General features: G+C 43.2%; 1 protein-coding gene across 1 annotated transcript in view; it reads right to left on the bottom strand.

The window, feature by feature from the left end:
* Window positions 1-5,450: 5,450 nt before the first annotated feature.
* Window positions 5,451-20,727, bottom strand: part of SLC18B1 (solute carrier family 18 member B1) — a 36,803-nt gene continuing 21,526 nt past the window's right edge. Inside the window, exons 7-14 of the mRNA XM_075554528.1 lie at window positions 13,169-13,305; window positions 11,651-11,752; window positions 10,071-10,162; window positions 8,488-8,583; window positions 7,681-7,755; window positions 6,334-6,427; window positions 6,185-6,234; window positions 5,451-5,951 (exon numbers count right to left, since the gene is read on the bottom strand). Of these exons, the coding sequence (XP_075410643.1) occupies window positions 5,885-5,951; window positions 6,185-6,234; window positions 6,334-6,427; window positions 7,681-7,755; window positions 8,488-8,583; window positions 10,071-10,162; window positions 11,651-11,752; window positions 13,169-13,305 (713 nt within the window). The 3' untranslated portion in view covers window positions 5,451-5,884. The remainder of the gene's footprint in view (window positions 5,952-6,184; window positions 6,235-6,333; window positions 6,428-7,680; window positions 7,756-8,487; window positions 8,584-10,070; window positions 10,163-11,650; window positions 11,753-13,168; window positions 13,306-20,727) is intronic.

Below are 20,727 nucleotides of genomic sequence, written 5' to 3'. Positions count from 1 at the left end.
GGAGTTCAGAACCACCAGCCACTCTACTGGAGAAAGGCAGGGCTTTCTACTGGTATCTGGAGTTAGTCCCAGAAACCCGCAGTCCCAGAAACATGCAGTTCTACCTTGACCTATAAGGTTTCTGGGTTGGAATTGACTCAATCACACTGAGTTTGGTTTGAGATTTTACCCATAAATATGGTGTGTTTCTACATTTTTATAGATTTCTTGGTTTCTTGTAGTCATGTATTGACGTCTTCTTTCTTTAAGTCTCATTTTTTCATCATTTGTTCATCCTTTTGGTGGCTATTCTGATATTTTTTATGGGTTTCCTTTTCAGAGTTCTCTTTGTTAATGTAGAAAAATCCAACTGATTTCTGTATATTGATCTGGTACCCTGCCACCTTGCTGAATCCTACTATTTTAGTACCTTTTAAGTCTTTATAATTTTCTTTGTATAGGATCATACCATCTGAAAATAAATACAGATAATTTTACTTCTTACCAAATTTGGATACTTTTATTTACCCTTTTTGTCTTAATGCTCTGGCTAGAAATTATAATACAATTTAAATAGAAGTGAATGGGAGTGCTGACCCCATTCATAAGGGGGTTGCTGTGTTAGTCCCGGTAAGCTAGAGAAACAAATTCATATGCACACGTATGAGACAGAGCTTTATGTACAAGAGCAATTAAATACTGAGAAATAATTCCAGCCCAGTCCAGATCAAGTCCATAAGCCTGATATCAGCCCATATGTCTGATATAAATCTATAATGTCTTCTTCAGATTCACAAAACACATGCAGATTCACAAAACACAGATTGCAGGAAGATGACAGGCCAGTGGGTGGTAAGTCTTGTGGATCTAATGGTGGTGTAAGCATCTCAGCACTGGCAGGGGTCTCCATGTGGCTCCTCCAGTTCAGGGCATTGGTGGCATCAGCATAGCTTGCTGTGTCTTGTCTCAGAAATGTTTCACAGGGAGTGAGCTGAGAGAGAGGTCTCCCACCTCCTCCCAGGAGGAATACAAGCATTGTCAGATTCCTCAGGAGAAGGCCATGCCTACACAGAGGCCTCATTGGCTATGATCTGATTGACAGCCGAGACTCCACCCCTTCACTCTGAATCCTCACATTGACACCAGATGATCTAACTACCACAGGTGTTTTTTGGTCTCCCTCCACTGAGAATGATGTTGGCGGTTGGTTTCCTGTATGTATCCCTAATTATACTACAGAATTTTCCTTCCATTTCCATTTTGCTGAAGGTTTTGATGAGAAATAGGTGTTGGATTTTACCAAATGCTTTTTCCTCTGTTGATTGATATGATCTTATGATCTTTTCCTTTGTTTTATTTGTGACAGATTATGCTGACTGTTTTTCTAATTTCCAGCCACCTTTACATATCTAATGTGAATCCCACATGTTCATGATATATTATTTTTGGGGGTTTAATGTTATATTCTATTGGCTACAATTTTATTGAGAACATTTGTGTGTGTGCTCATGATGTTGGTCCATAGTTTTCTTTTCTTAGTAGTGTATTTGCCTGTCTTTGTTATCACGTTTAAGCTTCCTTCATGGAATCAGCTCAGAATTTCATCCTTTTCAATATTCTGGAGTAGTGTGTCAAGAACTGATGCCAGTTTTTCTCGGAGGTTTGATAGCGTTCACCAGTAAAGATATCAGGGTCAGTATTTTTTTTAATTGTTGGGATTTTTATTATGATCTCTTCATTTCCTTGAGTTGAGACTCTGGTCAAGTTTTCTACCTCCATCTGTGTTTGTTCAGGAAAATAGTGTGTTTCTACAAAGTTGTCCATTTCTTCGGAGTTGTGGAAGTAGAAGTCTTCCGAATATTCTGTCATCAGTTTGCAGTTGGTTTAGCTGTGGTATCACCCTTTTCATCCTGTATCTGTGTTACCTGAATTTTCTCCCACTTTCTTGTGGCTAGATTTGCCAGTGGTTTCTTTTATTATTTTTTTTTCAAAGAACCAACTTCTACTCTTGTTTACTCTTTCTGTTTGGTCTATTTCTGCTCTAGACTTTATTATTTTATTTCTCCTAGGGGTTGTGGACTTGTTTATTTGTGCTGCTCTCTTCCTAATTGGGTTACGGTGTTGGTTTTTGGCTCTATCGTCGTTTGATGGACGTAGTACAAGTTGGCCTCTGAGTATTACTTTGTGTTCCAAAGGTTTTAGGATGTTGTGATTTCATTGTTTGAGTCAGGGAAATTTTAGTTTCATTTTTTAAAAATGTTTCTTTACCCTGCAGTTTTTAAGCAGGATGTTAATCGGTTTCCATGTATTTGACATTTCCCCTTGTTTTTTCCTATTATTGACTTCTAATTTTAAAACATTGTTATCTTGGATAATGTTTTGTAGCATTTTCATAAGTTTTTAATTTATTGAGACTTACTTTGTGGCCAGCACATGGTCCATTCTGGAGAAAGGTCCCTGTGTGTGTGTCGTGCTGTTGCTGGTGCCGTTCTCTATCTCTCTGCGGTCAAGCTGGATGACTGCGTTGTTCAGATCATCTACATCTGTGTTGGGTTTCTTCTTAGTTGTTACACCCTTTATGAGCCCTTGTGGCACAGCATTATGTACTGGGCTGCTAACCACAAAGTCGGCAGTCTGAAATCACCAGAAACTCACAGATCAATGAAGTGTTAGTCTCAGAATCCCCCGGGGCAGTTCTACCATGTCCTACAGGGTTGCTGAGTCTGAATTGACTCAATGGCAATGAGTTTGGTTTTATATAAAGTTGTATGTATTTTGCTTTTCAATTCTGTAATGTGTGATGCATGTTTTCTGAATCTCTTTCACTGGGTGTGTAGGTATATTATAGTTACATCTGCCTGTTCAATGGACACTTTTGTCATTATATAATGTGCTGTTTGTCTCCTAGGTTGATGTTTACCTTACGCGTTCAGTTTGTCAGAAATCAGTGCTGCCTGCTCCTTTGTGGTTAATACGTTGCTTTCCATGCTTTGATCCTTATATTATGTCCATCTATATTTGTAAAGATAGATATTTTACCTGTCTTTCTAAGTTTGAAACCGTCTACCTTAATGTCATCTTCTATAACTACACGATTTATTGCCTTTCTCTGCTTTGTATTGCTAAGATGTGTCACTTATAGGAAGCATTGAAGGGTCAAGTTTTCTCAGTCATTATGTTCCCGTCTCTTGACAGATACATTTATTTATTTTTTAATCATTTTATTGGGGGCTCTTACAACTCTTGTTACAATCCATACATCAATTGTACCTGACATATTCATACACATATTCCATCATTCTTTTCTAGCCATTTACTTTCCATTGAGCCCTTGGGATCAGCTGCTCTTTTTTTCCCTCCCTCCTCCCCCCCCCCCCAACCCTTGTGGCCCGATAGATTGTAGATGGTTAATTATTTCCAAATCTCACACCAACCGCAGTCTCCTTTCCCCTCTGGTCTCTGTTGTTCTTCCCCCTGGATGTGTGTGTGTGTGGGGGGGGGGGTCATGTGTCACTCATTGACATCGGTGCCCCAACAGATGCATTTAGTCCACTCACATTCAGTGTAACTCTTGGTAAGTATGAATTTAGTGATGTCATTGTGTTGTGATTTTGTTTTCTTTTTTGTGGTGTTGATTATTTTTTTATTCCATATATTTCCCTCGGCTAAGTTCATTTTGTTTGCTTTTCTTTTTGCCATTTCTCTCATTGCTATTGATTTTGTGTTTACTGAGCCTTACACTTGTCTTTATTAGAAAGTTTACTTTCGTTGCGGTCACACTATAAGTATTCTGTTTCTGAGTTTGGAACAGTCTATCTTAATGCCATCTTGACGTCATCTCCATTTGGAAGTTCTGTAACTGTACGATGTATTGCCTTTCTTAGCTTTGTAGTTGTCATCTGCACATTGATGTCTTTGACTCTCCAATTTCAGTTTTCCACCTTTATTTTCAAAAGTTATCTATCTAGGCTGCTTTCTGAGTGATATTCTTATGTGTCTTAATCTTCATCTGTTGTTGTTACTTATGGTTACAAAGAACTCTCTTTAGCATCTCTTGTGAAGGTGATCTAACTTGTACAAATTCCCTTACTGGTGTTGCTGATGGCACTTGATACGTCAGGTGTGGTGGGTGGGTATGGATGAGTGGGATCATTACCTCCTACCTGAGAGAGCAAAACAAACAATAAAAGCTAGGCATGTAAGAGAGGAGAACAAAGAAGAAAGCAGCATGGCAGTGCAGGCACACACACTAGATGCCAACCAAGAAGGCAGCCGCCCTGAGGTGCTCAGACCTTGGGAGCACGTGCTGCTGATGGCACAAACAGCCAGGGCACGCCAGCAGCAGCAGATGGGGTGGGCACGCTGCACTCTTCCACAGGAATGTGCCACGGGCTGCAAGGACAATGTGAGGCAGAACACAGAGTGGTGGAGGGACCAGGTGAAGCACCTCTAGCTACAAGGTGGGTGGAGGCGGAGTCAACGCACTTCTGGTCACCTGGAGGGCATGGGAGGGATGAGGCACTCCTCTCATTCACGGCTGTGCTCACGGGTGCTCTCCTCTGTGAGTGCGGCCAAGTAACTGACTCCTGCCCGGATTGAGTGTAAGGGAAGAGGCCACCCTGAGGCCACCATATCCAGTTGAGAACGAAAAAGTCACCTCGCAGGCCTTCTCCAGTGGGTGAGTCTGGTAAATGGTTCTGTCCCTATTGACTGGCCACCTCCTTGTCCGGTGGGCACTTGAGTGTCTAGAGTTCTAGCTAGTCTTCCAGAACGTCCCTTCCTCAATTATAATGTGTGCACCTTGCTTTGGTCTAGGTCTATCTTCGCTGTGTCTCTGACTCACGAGGGGATTCATAAAGTTGTTGCTCTATAATTCAAAAAACCATGCCATCCCAGGGTGGTTGGGCAGGCAGCCCCCTCATCTGACCCCTCGTTCGCTGCTTTCATGGGAAGAAACTGCTTTCAGTTTCTTCTTCTGGTCGATACCAGCTGGACGTGTTTATGCTTTCTCTTGAAGCTCTGGGTTCCAGGATTACCTTTATAGCTGTTTCACCTGGTTTCTCACATCTTTGTTCTAGAGCAGCAGTTCTCAACCCCTTTGGAGGTCGAGCGACCCTTTCACAGGGGTCGCCCGATTCAGAACAGTAGCAAAATTAGTTATGAAGTAACAACAAAAATAATTTTATGGTTGGGATCACCACAACATGAGAAACTGTATTAAAGAGTCTCAGCATGAGGAAGGTTAAGAACCATAGTTGCAGAGGGAAGTATGGAGTTTCCAGCTAGCATACCGCCTCAGTTCCACACCCAGTAACACCATTCTTGTATCTGTCATGCAAATTCAATGTTTAGAAAAGCTCAGGGCCAGGAATTGCTATAGTTTCTGAGTGATATGCAGGGATTTTGCTTTTTGAACAAGAAACTTAATCTCAGGAAATAGAGGTGTTTCGCTTTTAGAAATAGATTTTTATTAATTATTTTTTATATTTTGAATCTTATTTTTAACATTTTAATCTTATAAGATTGATTCCTTTCCTTCTCCGCTTAAGGGGAAAAAAGTACATTTACAGAATCAGTGCACTTAGGACAAACGGTAAACAGAAGAAGCAGCCGGTCAGGTGGAGTCAATAACAGCACCTTCAAGGGAAAGCTGAGCTACTTAACAGTAACCTTGTGCTGGTTCTCCACTGCGCTTCTTATTTTTAATATTTCAACTAAGGCTGGTTCCCCAGGCCAGCTTTGACAATCACGGCAGGGGTAGCCTGAAGTATGCGTGGTCCTGAAAGTTCCACGGTCCTGGGATCTGATCCATGCAGCTTGTGCCTAAGATTCTGAAAACCAGCTGGGAAGCACAGCATCAGAAGGTTCTGCCTCCCAGACTCCTATCATTCCAGGCTTCAGAGGATTAGATTTCATTAGGCAAGAGGGTGGTCCGTTCCTCCTCTGTGCTGGGAATGCCGTGAGGTAGGGATCTACAGGGAGGCAGGGAAGAGAAGAGCGCCTTAGTATTTCTCATCTTCAACAAACACCCAAGACCTACATCACCCAAATATTTCCTTAAATGTACCTGCGAGGTATTAAGGTCAGAATGCGCAGAACTTCTCTGACTAGAGGTTTTAATGGAAAATAGCGTGTGTGTGTGTGTGTGTGTGTGTGTGTGTGTGTATTACTCCCATAATAGGAAAAAAAAACGTGATGACCATACCTTTTTCTCCTTGAGTGTTCCAGTAGATAATATAAGCCCATTGATAGTCCCTTTAACACAATTAAAGGTATTGGTTAATGAATATAATTCTGTAAGTTAAATTTCTCTATAAATAGAGTAAACATTCACGCAAAAGACTGGTTACTTACACTTATCAGAGGCCACAGACCTTGTATAGCTGCTGCCCACTCAAACCCTATTTTCTCATACATAAATCCACCCAGGGTAGGTCCTAAAAAAGCACTGAGAAAGAGAAAATGAGTGTTCAATAGTGCAAAACAGAATTAGTTCTTAAAAGCTATATAACCCTTCCATCATAAATCTTCATCAAATTGGAATTTTGAATTTTAAATAAAATAACCATTTATAAACATAGCTTGGGCAAAAGAAAAATATTCTACCTGGTAATAATAAAGCACAGAATTTTCAAACAAGTGTAAAATTATCTCTTTCTGAAAAATTGGTACCTTATGGAAAATAAAAGATACTTCAAAGGAAACTTGGTTAACTCTCCATTCTTCTCTACATGAAATACAATTTATTCTATTCAGTATTCACATTTAAAATAACTTAATTCAGTATATACTTATTAAAACATCCCTGGATGGTGAAAAGTCAACTCTTAGCCCGCAGGCTGACACTCCAACCCACCCAGAAGGCCTAGTGACAAACCACCAAAAGGTCACACGAGCTCGCCATGTGTTGGCATCAACCAATGGAAACTAGCGACAGTGCTTGCTATAGTTACCTCTCTGCTACCCCACCCCTCAAAAAAGAGAAAGCCAAATCCACAGCCACTGAATGAATTCCACCTCATACAGACCCTATGGGAGAGAGAACTGCTCCGTAGGTCTCAGGGACCATACATCTTTAGGGGAGCCCAAACCTCATCTTTCTCCCACGGAGCTGCTGGTAAATAGAATGGTTGAGTTTCATGTTAATGGCCCAAATATGAAGCCATTAAGCTCCAGGGCTCCTTGTGTTATATGTAATAAACCCAACTAAAAACTCTTGTCAACTCTGACTCATGGCGACCGTATAGGACAGGGCAGAACTGACCCTGTGAGTGTCTGAGATTGTAGCTCTTTCTGGTGTAGAAAGCCCGGACTTTAACGCTTGGCTGGTGGTTGTGAACTGCTGACCTGGCCGCTATAGCCCAACTCGTGACTAATATAGTGGAGCGTGAAAAATAAATGATTGAGTGGATAAATGATTTCAAACATTGTTGAAGGAACTTTAAAATATCACTTAATTAAAATCCTATATACGAGACTATTTGGATTAGGTGTTGAAAATGATTGTATAATCACTGGTTTTGAAGTCAAAGAGTATGGATTAGAACTCTGCCCTTAAAATAAAGAACAAACAAGGCTGTGCCCTTGTTGAATGAATCTTTGCGAAAATGTATCTGACGTCTCAGCATCTCATCTCCCATCTGTAAAATGGGGACAGTGTTTCCTATCTTGCAGGTTTGAATACAATTCAGGACCACTCACCCAACTGACCACAATGCGCCAAAGAGACCGGACACAAGTCCCAAAGTGCTCAGTCCTTCCTCAAATCCATTTTCACTGTCAAAATAAAAAGTGTATCCATGGTGACTCAGAGGGAAGTCCACGTGCAAGAAGAAGAGTGTTGCATGATAAATTAATGAAGATAAACCAGGGGTGATTTGGACAAAGCCCACATCAGAAACATATTCCATTTCTGAGATTGAAAAGGCTCACTTGGTTTTAAAGATTTCCCATATTACATTTATGCTATGATTTTCTAAAAATAATTTGATGGCATCTATAAGATATAGTTTAAATATAGAGATGGAGATACAGAGATAGGGTTTTCTCTCTCTAGGATCCAGATACTGCCTTGCCAGATTCTCCATTCTCAACCGTACATTTTCTTCCTTATGTCACATTGTCTCATTTCACCACTATGACTGTCCAGAGATGGACATCTGGTGCCTTTGTGGATCTCCTCCATGAGAGAAGAACAATGTTGAAGCCTTTCCATTTGGCTTTGACTTCAAATTATGAATACAAACCAAGGCGCCATCCAAGTCACTGTGCATGGCCCATTTTACACATTAAAGTTTTAGCATTACAATATAGTCTTATTTATAATACTGTCTTATAATTGATATGACTTTAATCAAAATACTCTGAGATATAATATCCTGAAGATGAAATGTTTAGGACAAAAATATCTCAGATGATGTACCCTTCCCCGGCCCCCACAAATGGAGAAATTCAAGAAAGTTCATGATTCTTTAGAAGACAGCTGTTCAAACAACCAAAGTAACTTACTGTGCACAACTGAGAATCTCCGGGAAAGTTGGAATTATGCTCATCCCAGCAGAGATGCCATTGATAACCAACACCAGCACTAGCAGCCAGAGCTGACTGCATAGCAGTTGTTGAGATTTAAAAAATAAAAATTAAAAGTTAGCATTTCAAAGGTCAGTCATAAGAGTTTAATAACTGGTCTCTTCCTGACAGAGCCCATGGCTGGTGCAGCCTCTAGCTGAAGAGTTGGAGGTTCAAGTCCACCCAAAGGATCCTCAAAAGGACTTGATGGCCCACTTTCCAACCACCAGCCCTTGACAGCCCTACGGAGCACCTTGGACACATGTGGAGTGCTCATGACTTAGTCCACTCAATGGCAGCAGGTTCTGGTTATCTTCCTGGTAGTTTAGCACACATGCAGCACTGATCAGACCTATCTGTTAACAGAACCCAACCATATGTGTTGCCTTTGAGAAAAGAATCTTCATTACCGCCAGGTACAATTTATTTCATTAAAGCACCATTTTGTTCCTTATATTGGGGGTGGAGGGAGAAGAAGGCAGTATGGCATCCTGCCTTCTTCTCACCAAACAAAATCCTTCCGAGTTGGCCAAAAGGATAACATCAATTCTGTTCCCTTTTGACTTGGCTTTAATACTGGATTGATTAGAAAATAAATTAAAATTTTGAGTTGAAGGTAAAAAGTAAAAGAGTTACTTTACATACGGGACTTTCCCACAGCCATGGAGTCAGTTCTAAGTCATAGTGATCCTACAGAGCTGAACTGCTCTTTGAATTTCACAGTTATAAATCTTAATGGGGGCAGAAAGCCTCATTGTTCTCCTACGGAGTGGATGGCGGATGTGAACTGCTGACCTTGAGATAAGCAGTTCAATGTGCTACCCCATCAGGATTTCTTATATCTTATTTTCACATTTAATCCTTGTAATAACCCTGGGATGTTACAAAATATACCCTGAGACTGTTATAAATTCCTTTTTATACATAAGAAAATGGAGGCTCTTGGAAATTAAGTGGTTTTGTGTGTTTAGTAGCTCAACGCACTAACTTAGAGTCATTTCTGAATCATAATTAGTAAGTCAGAATAAGAATTGAGAGCTATGCTTTTTCCCTGACACCATGCTTTCATCCCAAAGTACCCCCAAAAACCTAAGGAGCTTACTTCATTTTAGTAAATAAATTATAATAAAAACACGTACATGTACTGAATGCTAAGGATGACACTGAAACAAACACAGATTGGGTTCCTGTCTCAAGGAGCAAGGACAAATAGAAAAAATAACAATAATAGAAAGATATATACAGATATACAATAAATATGATCAGCTAATGGTTAGGAACAACAGGCTGTTAAAACAAAAAGCCCCAAAACCTATCCACATGAGACACAAAATAGGCATTTTTTCTCACTTCATACAACATGCATTGCTATTTGTTTGCAATGAGGAAAAATACGTGTGACAAAGAAGTCAGGGTAATTATTTAGCACAAAGTACCAAGCCCTCCCAGTACCACACCAATTAAAACAAACAAACAAACACAACTGAATGTGTTTTGTCCAGAAATGCAGAGGAAGAGATTACCTTTTAATATGCAGGATTGGGACCGGTCCTAAGAACATGTAGCAGGCCGCTGTGATTAAGTTTCCAAAGACCAGAAACCATTTCCTTAGATACTGGTAAGGAAAAACAAGGGTCCTCAGAACGTCTTACAAGTCAAAACTCTCCATTACAAAAGAAGATTTAAAAAGCATTCAAGGACCACCATTCAAAAACCCAGCTGTACTGAAGAAAATACATCTATCAGAGGGAAAATGAGTAGAGGGTGAACTCAGCATCGACGACGGGCAGCATGGCACTGACTGCTCCCCAAGAGGCAAATCAGCAGACGGGCATTCCTTAAAAAGGCCGAGGATTAATTGCAGATTTTTCATATGAGCTATTCATGATTTAAATACCAAAATCTACATTTTAAAACTTACCCCTCAAGTAGGTCAAACTCCCAGACAAGTCAATATTGTGAGTGAATTTATTCCTTAATAAGACACTTGAGTATAATAGTTTAAAACTCCCAGGCTTGTAATTGCTGCTCACTTATATTGGGCTGTGGCCTAAAACCAAGTGCTAAAAGCATTGGCTTTTGATCCCTTGGGATTACAAAGCAATCTCCATGAAATTTAAATCTTGTTACATCTATATGAAAATCTAATGAAAAGCCAGCAGTAACGCCAGACAAGTCTGAGTTTGGACCAACAGTACTAGTTTGTATACTCAAAAAAAAGCTCACTGTCATCAAGTCAATGCTGATTTCTCACGATCCTACAGGACAGGGCAGAATTGCTCCTGTGGGTTTCTGAAACTGTAGCTTCACAAGAGCAGAAAACTTTGGCTTCCATTGAGCAGCTAGTGGTTTCAAACTGCTGACCTCAAGAGTAGCAGCCCAGTCAGTAAGCACTATGCTACCAAGGGTCCTAGTCAACTAGAACTAATGATTCTGACCCAGTTAAAGGAAAATAGTTTTCCACCAGGATGGCTATAGCTATGGGATATGGGTGTCTGTGGGTGATTGGCAGTGCAGTTAGGTACCCAGCTGCAAACTGAAAGGCCAGTGGTTCAAACCCACCAGCTGCTCTAGAGGAGAAAGCTCTGTAGAAAACGACAGTCTTGAAGACCTCTGGGGAAGTTCTTCTCTATCTCACAGGGTCATAATGAGCCAAGTGACCTGATGACATTGGGTTTTATGGGACAAGCTGTGCACATTTGCATGATGAACTCTTTGACTCTCACAGAAAGCTTAAACCAGCTCCTTGCAATGTAGCACCTCTCAGTTTGGTCCATTTCCCTAATTCCTTTTGGGTCTCTGCCCAACTTGAAGGTGAATGTCATTTTTCCTCTGCAAAATCGACACAAAGGGTTCTTTTTCCTTTAAAGATGTATAAAAGAATCATTTTCCACCATGATTAGCTTAAGACTCCTCCTTCCCAAATGAAGCAGTTAAAAGTCGGTCTTCTGAGGGTGATGCAGGTTGGAAGACACAGGAACCTCTCTCTCATTCACACACGCTGCCAATCTAATCCATGGACCCACGGAGTTGGGGGCCAGGGGTACAGTTGGAAAGACACTAAGCATGCAAAAGTGTATCAATATAAGTGAAGTATACATACTGGCATTTTATCACTCAGAAGGCCTAGCAGTGGTGAAGAAATAGCATAGCACAATGCCAAGCCCAGGAACACGAGTCCCACATATCCAGCTGGTAAATTAAACTGTTAAAAAAATGGAATTCAATTACATAGTTGTCATTTTAGAAGAAATATTATTTTTATATTTTCACATTCTCTTATTGTTATAAAAATACCGATAACACAATGGTCATTTCAATATTTTTCCTATGTACCACGCAGAAGGATCAATCACATCCATCATATTGTGCAAACATCAATATCCATTGCTAACTTTTCCATTACTGAATAAACAGCCATCTTTTCCTTCTACCATGTCTCCAGTACTGCTATTTACCATGAGTCTACTGAAGCCAATCATGGAACTTCCTATCTTGTGACTTCTTGGGGAAGTTTATATTAAACATCTACAGCATTTTACAGTAAACATACAATGTTTGTCTCTAAATCACAGCACTTTTTGTGTGTTTCTCACCACATCCCTAGAAACCCAAAATCCATTTGCAGGGTCCCCACATGGAGTAAGCCTCAGGTGAATCCCCTCTGACCACAGTCCAGGGACGTAAGCAGCCTTGTTATCAGAGAGAGAATATTATAAAGTCAATTGCGCCAGATGTCTTTTGTTTAAAATGTAATACCTTGTCATTTGATCTCCCTTTTTGACCCTATTAAAGTTGTTTTCAGTTTTTAATAATATCTGCTCTCTTTTTGAGTGTTCTCTCTGTTTTGTTATTGTTTATAGGTTTTTTTTGGGTGGGGACGTTGCTAGTTTTTTGCTTCCTGTTTACCTTTGTGGGGGGCATGGAGTGCTAACAACTATTAGCACAAGAAAATAATGCTGGGGGAAGGGAGGGAAGAAAAAAGAGGCTTATACCATGGGTTCAGAGGAAAGTAAATGATATGCGAAGTATATGCCAATTAAAAATATTTAAAACAACAACAAGCAGATCAGTAAAACTAAACCAAGGTCAGAAGACCTAGATTGTTGTCTCGGTAGCATTTTGTATGAAACATGTAATGTGTTTCTCAGCATTTGTTGCTGCCGTGTGCCCTCCAATCCATTCTGACGCACAGCAAACCTGTAAGGTGGCGGGGAAACGCCCCACAGTTAGTCCCCTGGGCTCTGCACTGGGGGAGCCCTGTAGCGTAGCGGTCACGTCAGCAGTTCAAAATGACCAGCCTACTCCGTAGGAGAAAGCAGTAGAAAAAGGCTCTCTACTCCCCTGAAAAGTTACTGTCTTGAAAACCCACAGAGGACTACCCTGTAGGAGTAGAGAGCAAACAATAACATTGACTTGCTACATAGCAGCAGGAGCCCTGTGTGCACAGTGGTTACTTGTTGGGTTGCGATCCACAAGGTCTGTAGTTCAAAGCCATCAGCCAATCCAGGGGAGACAGACGGGGCTTCTGCCCCACAGATTCACCATGAGTCCGCATCAACTCAATGGCAGTGAGTTCGCTTGGGTTGGGCTGCATGACAGAGCTTTCTGGTCGGCTTACCTTCTCCAAAACAAAGAGGGACAGAGTTGGGTCCAGGAAGCCGAAGCCTGCGCTGAGTGAGTTGATGACGAAGGCTATCAGGGCCACCTTGGGCAAAGTGATGAGCTTCCAGAATGACTGCTCACTGGGAGTAGCGTCTGGGACCAAAAAATGAAATGGGGGCAAAAAATCTTAGCAATGCAACTCTCTAAACTTTCAAAACTAAAACCAGCAAGGCCTTTTAAAACAATTCAATATCAAAATAATTGCACTCAAAGCTTTGCCTAAAATTGGATTATCATCCAATACCATATGCAAGTGCACATGATATTCACATCTAGCACACACAGTCACCTTTCACAAAAATGACTCGGACACACAAAGAACCAACGAAGGTTAGCCTGTGAGGGAGGGGAAGCAGGGATCGTCAGTGGCAGGCTAGTAGAAGAGAGCATTGACTAGAAACAAGGAGAGCAAGCATTGCCCAGGTGGGACGCAGAGAGTATGTAGAGCCTGATTTGGTACAAATGAGAAGTATCACCACAAGGCACCCAAGCACCATTCGTGTGTGCCTGCCCAGGGGAAACACACATGCTAATTAACAACAACAGGCAATTCTGCTGGCAAAGCAAACACTGGATCGAGAGAACACTGCTAAAGCGAGAGCAAGTGACCTCTGGCATTCAGGTGAGGGCCCACCTTACTTCCCACATCCCCCAACAGTTACCGATCTCTTCACAGTTTCAAGCACCAGGCATGGCTGCGGTCCAGCCTCCTGCCATATTGCGCATCATTTATTTTTTCTTAGCTGATTTTCCAAGCTCTGTTCACTGTAAGGTCTGCCTCTGGCCTTAATTCTTTTTGGAAAATTTATCTTCTCTGGTTTCCTACTGCATCTGTATTTTATGTTGTTGCTTTTAGATGTCCCCAGATGGGACACACTCGAGATCGTGTTTTGGCTCTCCTGGAATTGCCCTCAATTACTTCATCTTCAACCTGAACCCACATGTGAACAATTGATGGTCTGTTTCATAGGCAGCCCTGGCCTGGTTTTAGCTACTGATAATGAGCTTCTCCATCGGTCTTCCCACAGATGAATACACAATTTTATTTCTGTGTATTCCATCTGGAGAAGTCCACATCTATGGTCATTGTTTGTGTTGTTGAAAAAAAGGTATTTACCATGAAGTCATTGGTCTTCTGAAATTGTGTCATGTGAGCTCCAGCTTTCTGTCTTTCACCAAGATCAGATTTTCCAACTACGGTTCATTCCTCTTTGTTTCCAACTTTTGCATTCCAAATGCCAATAATTATCAACCATCCTGCTGGCATGTTTGATAGCAGACATTGGTAGTTGTGTTGATTGGATTTCCTTGTATTCAGATAGACATTTTCCTCCCAGACAGCACTGACTTCAAGGGTAGCCCTCGCAGTGTCCATGTTGAAGATGAAAGCAATGGCATTCCTCCTGAAGCGGTCACCCCACATAGAGAAGCGTGGGCTTTGCTGTTCAAATGGCCCTTACCAGCCCACGGCAGCTCGGGAGTGCCTAGAATGCCAATGCTCATGAGTTCCCCTTCATTTTCGACAACTTCCAGTCTTCCTAGGTTCATATCTTGTACATTCCAAGGTCCGATTATTAACTGATGTTTACAGTTGTTTCTTCTCATTTTGAGTTGTTCCCCAGCAGCAAATGAAGGTCCTGAAGCTGTACTCCATCCGCGGTATCACAGTCGACTCTACTCTGAGAAGGTGGCTCTGCCTCAGATAGAGTTTGAGTGCCTTCTGTCCTGATGGGTTCATCTTCTGGCCCCTCTCCGACAATGTCCTGCTTCTATCCATGAGCTTTTCAGTATGAGACAAGGTTTTGATGCTATCCATAGGGTTTAGGGTGACTACTTCCTAAGAAGTGGACAGACTATGCCTCCTTTGTAGGCTGTTCTCAGTCTGGAAGCTCTGCTGAAACTTGTTCACTTTGGGTGACCCTGCTGGTATTTGAGATGCCAGTGACACACCTTCCAGCATCGCAGCAACACACAAGCCCCACGGAGTGGCACACTGACAGACACGTGGTGGAGAGCGGTTTCATGATAGGCCACAGACAGACACGTGGTGGAAAGCGGTTTCGTGATAGGACACAGACACCTCACATTTGTACAGTCCTGCCCTGTCCTTTTACTTGGACCCACCACCAGTGCTCATCAAAGCAGCACAGGACACACTGGATTTGGCAAATCTGCTGCACGAGATCTCTTAAAAGTGTTGACGAACAAGGATGTCAACGTTAAGCCTGAGGCACATCTGACTCACAACCCCGGGTTTTCGGTTCTCTCATGTGCATGTGAAATTGGACAATGAATAGGAAAGACCACAGAAGAACTGATGCATTTGAATTATGGTGTTACAGTGAAGAATTCTGAAAGTGCATGCACTGCCAGAAGAACAAATAAATATGGCTTCGAAGAAGTCCAGCCAGAGAACCATTTAAAGGAGGGACTGCCACGACTTAAGTGTCATAGACTTTGAACCTGTCATGAGGATGTGGCATTAATCATGGTGTCCAGAACTCTTTGTGGAAAGGTTCCCCAAAACCCACTGCCCAGAGCTCATCCCAGCCCACAGATGGAAACCATGCCTTCAGAAGTGCACAGGCCTAGAGGAAAGATGAAGTGGAGGAGCAATAGTTGCACTGCTTGACATTTTTGTTTCTAATCTTGGGGTCGATGACATTGAAGCAAATCTGTTGGATTTATCCTCACACGGATATCCCACTTTATATCGCTTAGTAATGTTGTACGACTTTTCGAACTTCTAATTGATTTAATAGAGCAAACATTTGCTGTCCCAGACTGTATCAAATGCTGGGCCTTGGAAAGTAGTTCAGCCCAGATCAGACCCTTTCGTTACCCAGAAGTTGAAAAGGAGAACGGAAAAGGGATAGGAGGCTGCCTGGTAAAGCATACTTGGAAGTTATCTTAAAACACACGCGCGCACGCACACACACATACACACCCAGTAAGTGCTTTGTAGGACAGGCAATTTCGATCTAAGCTGGGGGCGGGGTGAAAGGATCACTTTGAGAAGAACAAATACAGGAAGGAGGAAGCAGAATTCCAGGCCCGTTAATCCAGTAATGGCATAATGACGTATCCAGAGACTCAGAAATCAAGTCCCCTATTTGAGGAAATGAAGGGAGAATGTTTGGAGGGTTGGGGTTTGAGTAATAGGACACGGAGAAGGGGTGCCAGGCATTGGGAAGAAATCATATTGCAGAAGTATGTAGTGACCCGATAGTGCAGGGCCCCGTAAAATCGCCAGTCCCTATGAGCATGACTTTGTTGAGGAAGAGTCTGATTATGATGTGATGGTAATTATGGGTATAAGATATTATAGGTCAAAGGTAGTCACACAAGAGTAGAAGGCATCCTAACCCTGTCTGAGTCCTGTCATTAAACAGGAAGAGGCAGAGAAGCAGAGACACAGCAGCAGGAGGTCATGGCTGCAGCAGCCGCAAGCCAAAGGATGCCAAGAGCTACCACAAGGTCAGGGAAAAGCATGGGAGCCCCACAAGGAATTCACAAGCCAGCACCCTGATCGCAAACCACTGGATTCCAGAAACATGAGACAATCCATGGCTGTTGATCAAAGACCTCCACTTGGTGGTCATTTGTTCCAGCCGCCCGAGAGCATGAATGCACAGGCGGAAGTGCTTGGAGGTCCTAGCTCAGTACATGCGACCGCATTTCTCCTGCAGAACCCAGGAGAATCTATTAGGCAGCAGGGCTTACTGAATCATGAGCTCCCATGGGAGGAGTCTGGGTGGCAGTGGTGAAAGCATTCAGCTGGTAGCCTCCAGGTGTCGGAAGCCACCAGCTGCTCCGCGGGAGAACAGAGCAGCCAGATGGACACGCCATTGGGAAGTTATGCTCATGCTGTAAGACCCCCAGGAGTCCAGACCAACCCAACAGTGATAGGGGTTTGTTTTCCTTTTAGGAGGTGTAAGGCCAATATTTTTTAAAACAGTGTAGTTACATTATTTTAAGTGCTGCAACTTAGACTGTCCCATGAGATGAGGGAAAACGTTATCCTGGGGTGTTGGTTTCTAAATTACCAGCCAACTCTCTGAAAGTTGTTCACCAAACCAGTCAAGGCAGCTACAATTTGACAGGCACAGGTGCCACCATGTGGCTCCGTGTGGTAGTGCTGTCGGGGAGACTCTAGTGAATTTTGAATTGCAGTGGAGGGAGATGTGAATGAAGCAGGTGTGAACCAGGTGTTCCAGAGTTGATTCTGACTCCTGGCGGCCCCTGGGTGTCAGAGGAAAACTGAGCTCCACAGGGTTTTCCTGGTTGGTTTTCTTAAAGTCTGCCTTCCCGAGGGACATCTGGGTAGCCTGCAACCTCTGACCTCTCTTTCCCTCCGTCAGCAGCAGAGCTAAAATGAATCACTTGCCGCACCCGGCAACTCTAAGACTAAGGTCAATAGTCTGCATTAAAATATACATCGTAGGTGTTTGATGAGACATGTACATAGAACATGCTGTGGGTTTATGGTATGAGATGTACCATGATGGCATGAACGGTCCCTGAAATCCAAGCAGGGAAGAGTGACGACCACACCAAGGAGAGAGAGCGCCTCCCGTGGAAACCAGCAGGAGTTTAAAGAAGCTTTGGAGGAAGCTCAAGTGATGGAAATTTAAGAGGGAACTTTAAGGTACACAGCAGAGCCGTGTGGGCAGCTTTTCCAAGTTCTCTCTCTGCTCCTCAGGAATTCTGGTCTGTTCCTGCAGGTCATAACTGTGTTGTGTCTATGTTGGACAGGGAGGCACCCCTGAGATGCGAGGGGACAGGAGAAAAGCTGGGCGCCCAGGTCCCACTTTCTCCACATCTAGTCTGAGGATCAAGAAAACTTCCCTGAAGCAGTAACACCAATGACGTGTGGACAATGAGGAAGTCAGGTGAGGTCGAGTGGAAGTGGGGAAGGCTGGTCCAGATCATGTGACTTCTCTGCTTAAACAGACCCCAATGGGTTTCAGGACAAAGTTCCCATTGCACAAACGTCAGAATCTTAATAAGCAGTTGTTGGTCACAGTGTTTTAGAATGATTTCTTTGGACCAGTAGCTCACTCGCTGGCAGTGAGTTGATGCTGGCTCAAAGCAACCCTGTGGGCCAGGGTAGAATAACCCCTGTGAGTGTCTGAGACTGATATGCTTTATGGGATTAGAAAGCCCCATCTTTCACCCTCGGAGCAACTGGAGATTTCACCTTGTGGTTTGAAGCCCAATGGGTGACCACTATGCCACCAGGGCTCCCTGGACCAGCATAGAAGAGGGGACTTGGTGACTGAGAAGATTAATGAGCTGATTAAAGGATGTCAGACTGTGAGGGGCCCAGGGTGACTCTCAGCCAGTCTGTCTACAGGTCTGTCAGCAAGCTAGGCAGTGTGGAGGATGACATCCTTCCTGCCAACTTGCAAAACAAAAGATGTAGCTATTCTAGCTCCTATGTATAGGCTTGCTACGATAATCAAGCAGTTAAACAAAACCATTCTTAATAGCCACGCCTAAATCTATATGGATGGTTTATTGTCATCCATATTCTCATAGCCAGGGAGGAGATTCTGCCTGGTAGTGAACCTCTGGAACAGCTGTATCAGCCTAGGGGTCGCCACCCCTCTGGGGGTCAAATGACCCTTTCACAGGGGTCATCTGATTCATAACAGTAGCAAAATTATAGTGATGAAGTAGCAATGAAAATAATTATGGTTGGGGTGGGGGTCCACAATATGAGGAACTGTATGAAAGGGTCACAGCATTAGGAAGGTTGAGAATAGGGCCCCGAGGTTGTCTAACTTTATATGAGCCAGTTACCTCATCGGTATCCCCTGGAGCAGTTGGTAGTTTTGAACCACTAACCTTGAGGCTAGCAATCTAACCCACAGTGCCTCCAGGGCTTCTGTTAGTAATTTAGAAGATTTTTTAAAAATCAGTTTCTTTTTAAAATTCCGTTTCAAGAAGAGAATCTTCAGTAGAAAAACAGCATTGTGAAATTTGATAAAGATAGCAGTAGGATTATAACTGAGTGTTCACAGAAGTGACAGGCGCCCTGGAGGCATATTGGTTACTCATTGGGCTGCAAACCACAAGGTTGGCAGTTCGAAACCACCATGAGAGACAGACAAGACTGTGTACTCAGAAAACCAAAGGGCAGTTCTACCCTATCGGGGTGAGGATGAGTTGGCATTGACTCAATGGTACTGAGTGTGAATGGAAATGAATAACAAGGAGTGTCAGGCAGCAAGGCGGGAGGCAGGTAGAAGCAGGAAATAGGATTAGGTCCACAGCCAAACCTCCAAGCATCTCAGATGGTGGGCCAGTCCAGCATCTAGTCATGTAACTTCTAAGCACTGTGTCCACCCATTAACTAAATCCTTACAGATTAATATGCTGGCTGACTGCTAACCAAAACGTCAAAGGTTAGCGTCCATTCAGTGGTATCTCAGAAGAAAGGTCTGGCTATCTTCTCCCCAAAACTCAGCCAAGGAGCCCAGTCCTACGCCGATACACATGGAGTCACCATTAGTTGGAACAGACGGAATGGCACCTGGTTTCTAGGTCCGGAACAAATCCTTGCCCTTCATATGATTCAGTGAGAGTTTAACAATACATTCTCCTGCCCCATAAAATATCATCCATTCATCTCTAGCTCTGTTGCCCTAGCAACCTGGTAAAGATCAAAAGTCAACTGTTAGTGCTGGCTCACTGCACCCTCCTGTGGGTTTCAGAGCTTGTAAATGCTTACAGGGAATAAGGGGAAAGCCCAGCATTTCTCCTCGGAGCTGTTGGTGGCTTTGAACTACAGACCGTGTGGACTACAGCTCCAGGCATAACCACCATACCACCAGGGCTCTATTCCTTATGAAAAACAGAATCCCTGATGGCCTGTGGAGAGAGGAAGCCATACACCTGAAGCTGAAATACCTGGTGAAGACCCCTGTTTTGAGCCTCACCTCACGGAGTGTGCTGAGTCTCATCACACCTGCAGAGTAGGATGCTTTGAAGCCAGGTGACTCCCATCACCACCTGATGGGGCCTGTGTCCCGCTAGGCCCCTGGATGTGTCCCGCTAGGCCCCTGGATGTGTCCCGCTAGGCCCCTGGCTGTGTCCCGCTAGGCCCCTGGCTGTGTCCTGGCCCCTGGCTGTGTTGTTGCACTGGGGAGGAAGACCTGGCACTGCCCTTAGCCTTTCCTTAAAGACCTGGTGCTGCTGGAGCCACACACCGCTGTGAAAGGTTAGGTGAAGTCAAGACGACCTTTGCCAAAGGCTGCAAGGTACTAGTTATTTATTGGAAACTAAGGACTTGCCAGTTCTACAAGTCAGAGAGAACTGAAGATGCCTGGGTTCCCTCTGCTACCTGAGAGTAAAGTGTTCCTATAAAACTTTTTGGAAGGTGAAATGGCATAGAGCAAAGGAGCAATTCATAATCATTATAGGAAGAATGCTCTGAGGATCCCAGCACCCCAGATCACACCAAACATCACAGGAATCCTGAGGTACTGCTCACTCACAGACGGGGTGCTC

The sequence above is a fragment of the Tenrec ecaudatus genome, chromosome 7 (assembly GCF_050624435.1).
Source record: "Tenrec ecaudatus isolate mTenEca1 chromosome 7, mTenEca1.hap1, whole genome shotgun sequence".
NCBI classification, from domain to species: Eukaryota; Metazoa; Chordata; class Mammalia; order Afrosoricida; family Tenrecidae; genus Tenrec; species Tenrec ecaudatus.
This window is presented reverse-complemented; position numbering and strand designations above follow the sequence as displayed.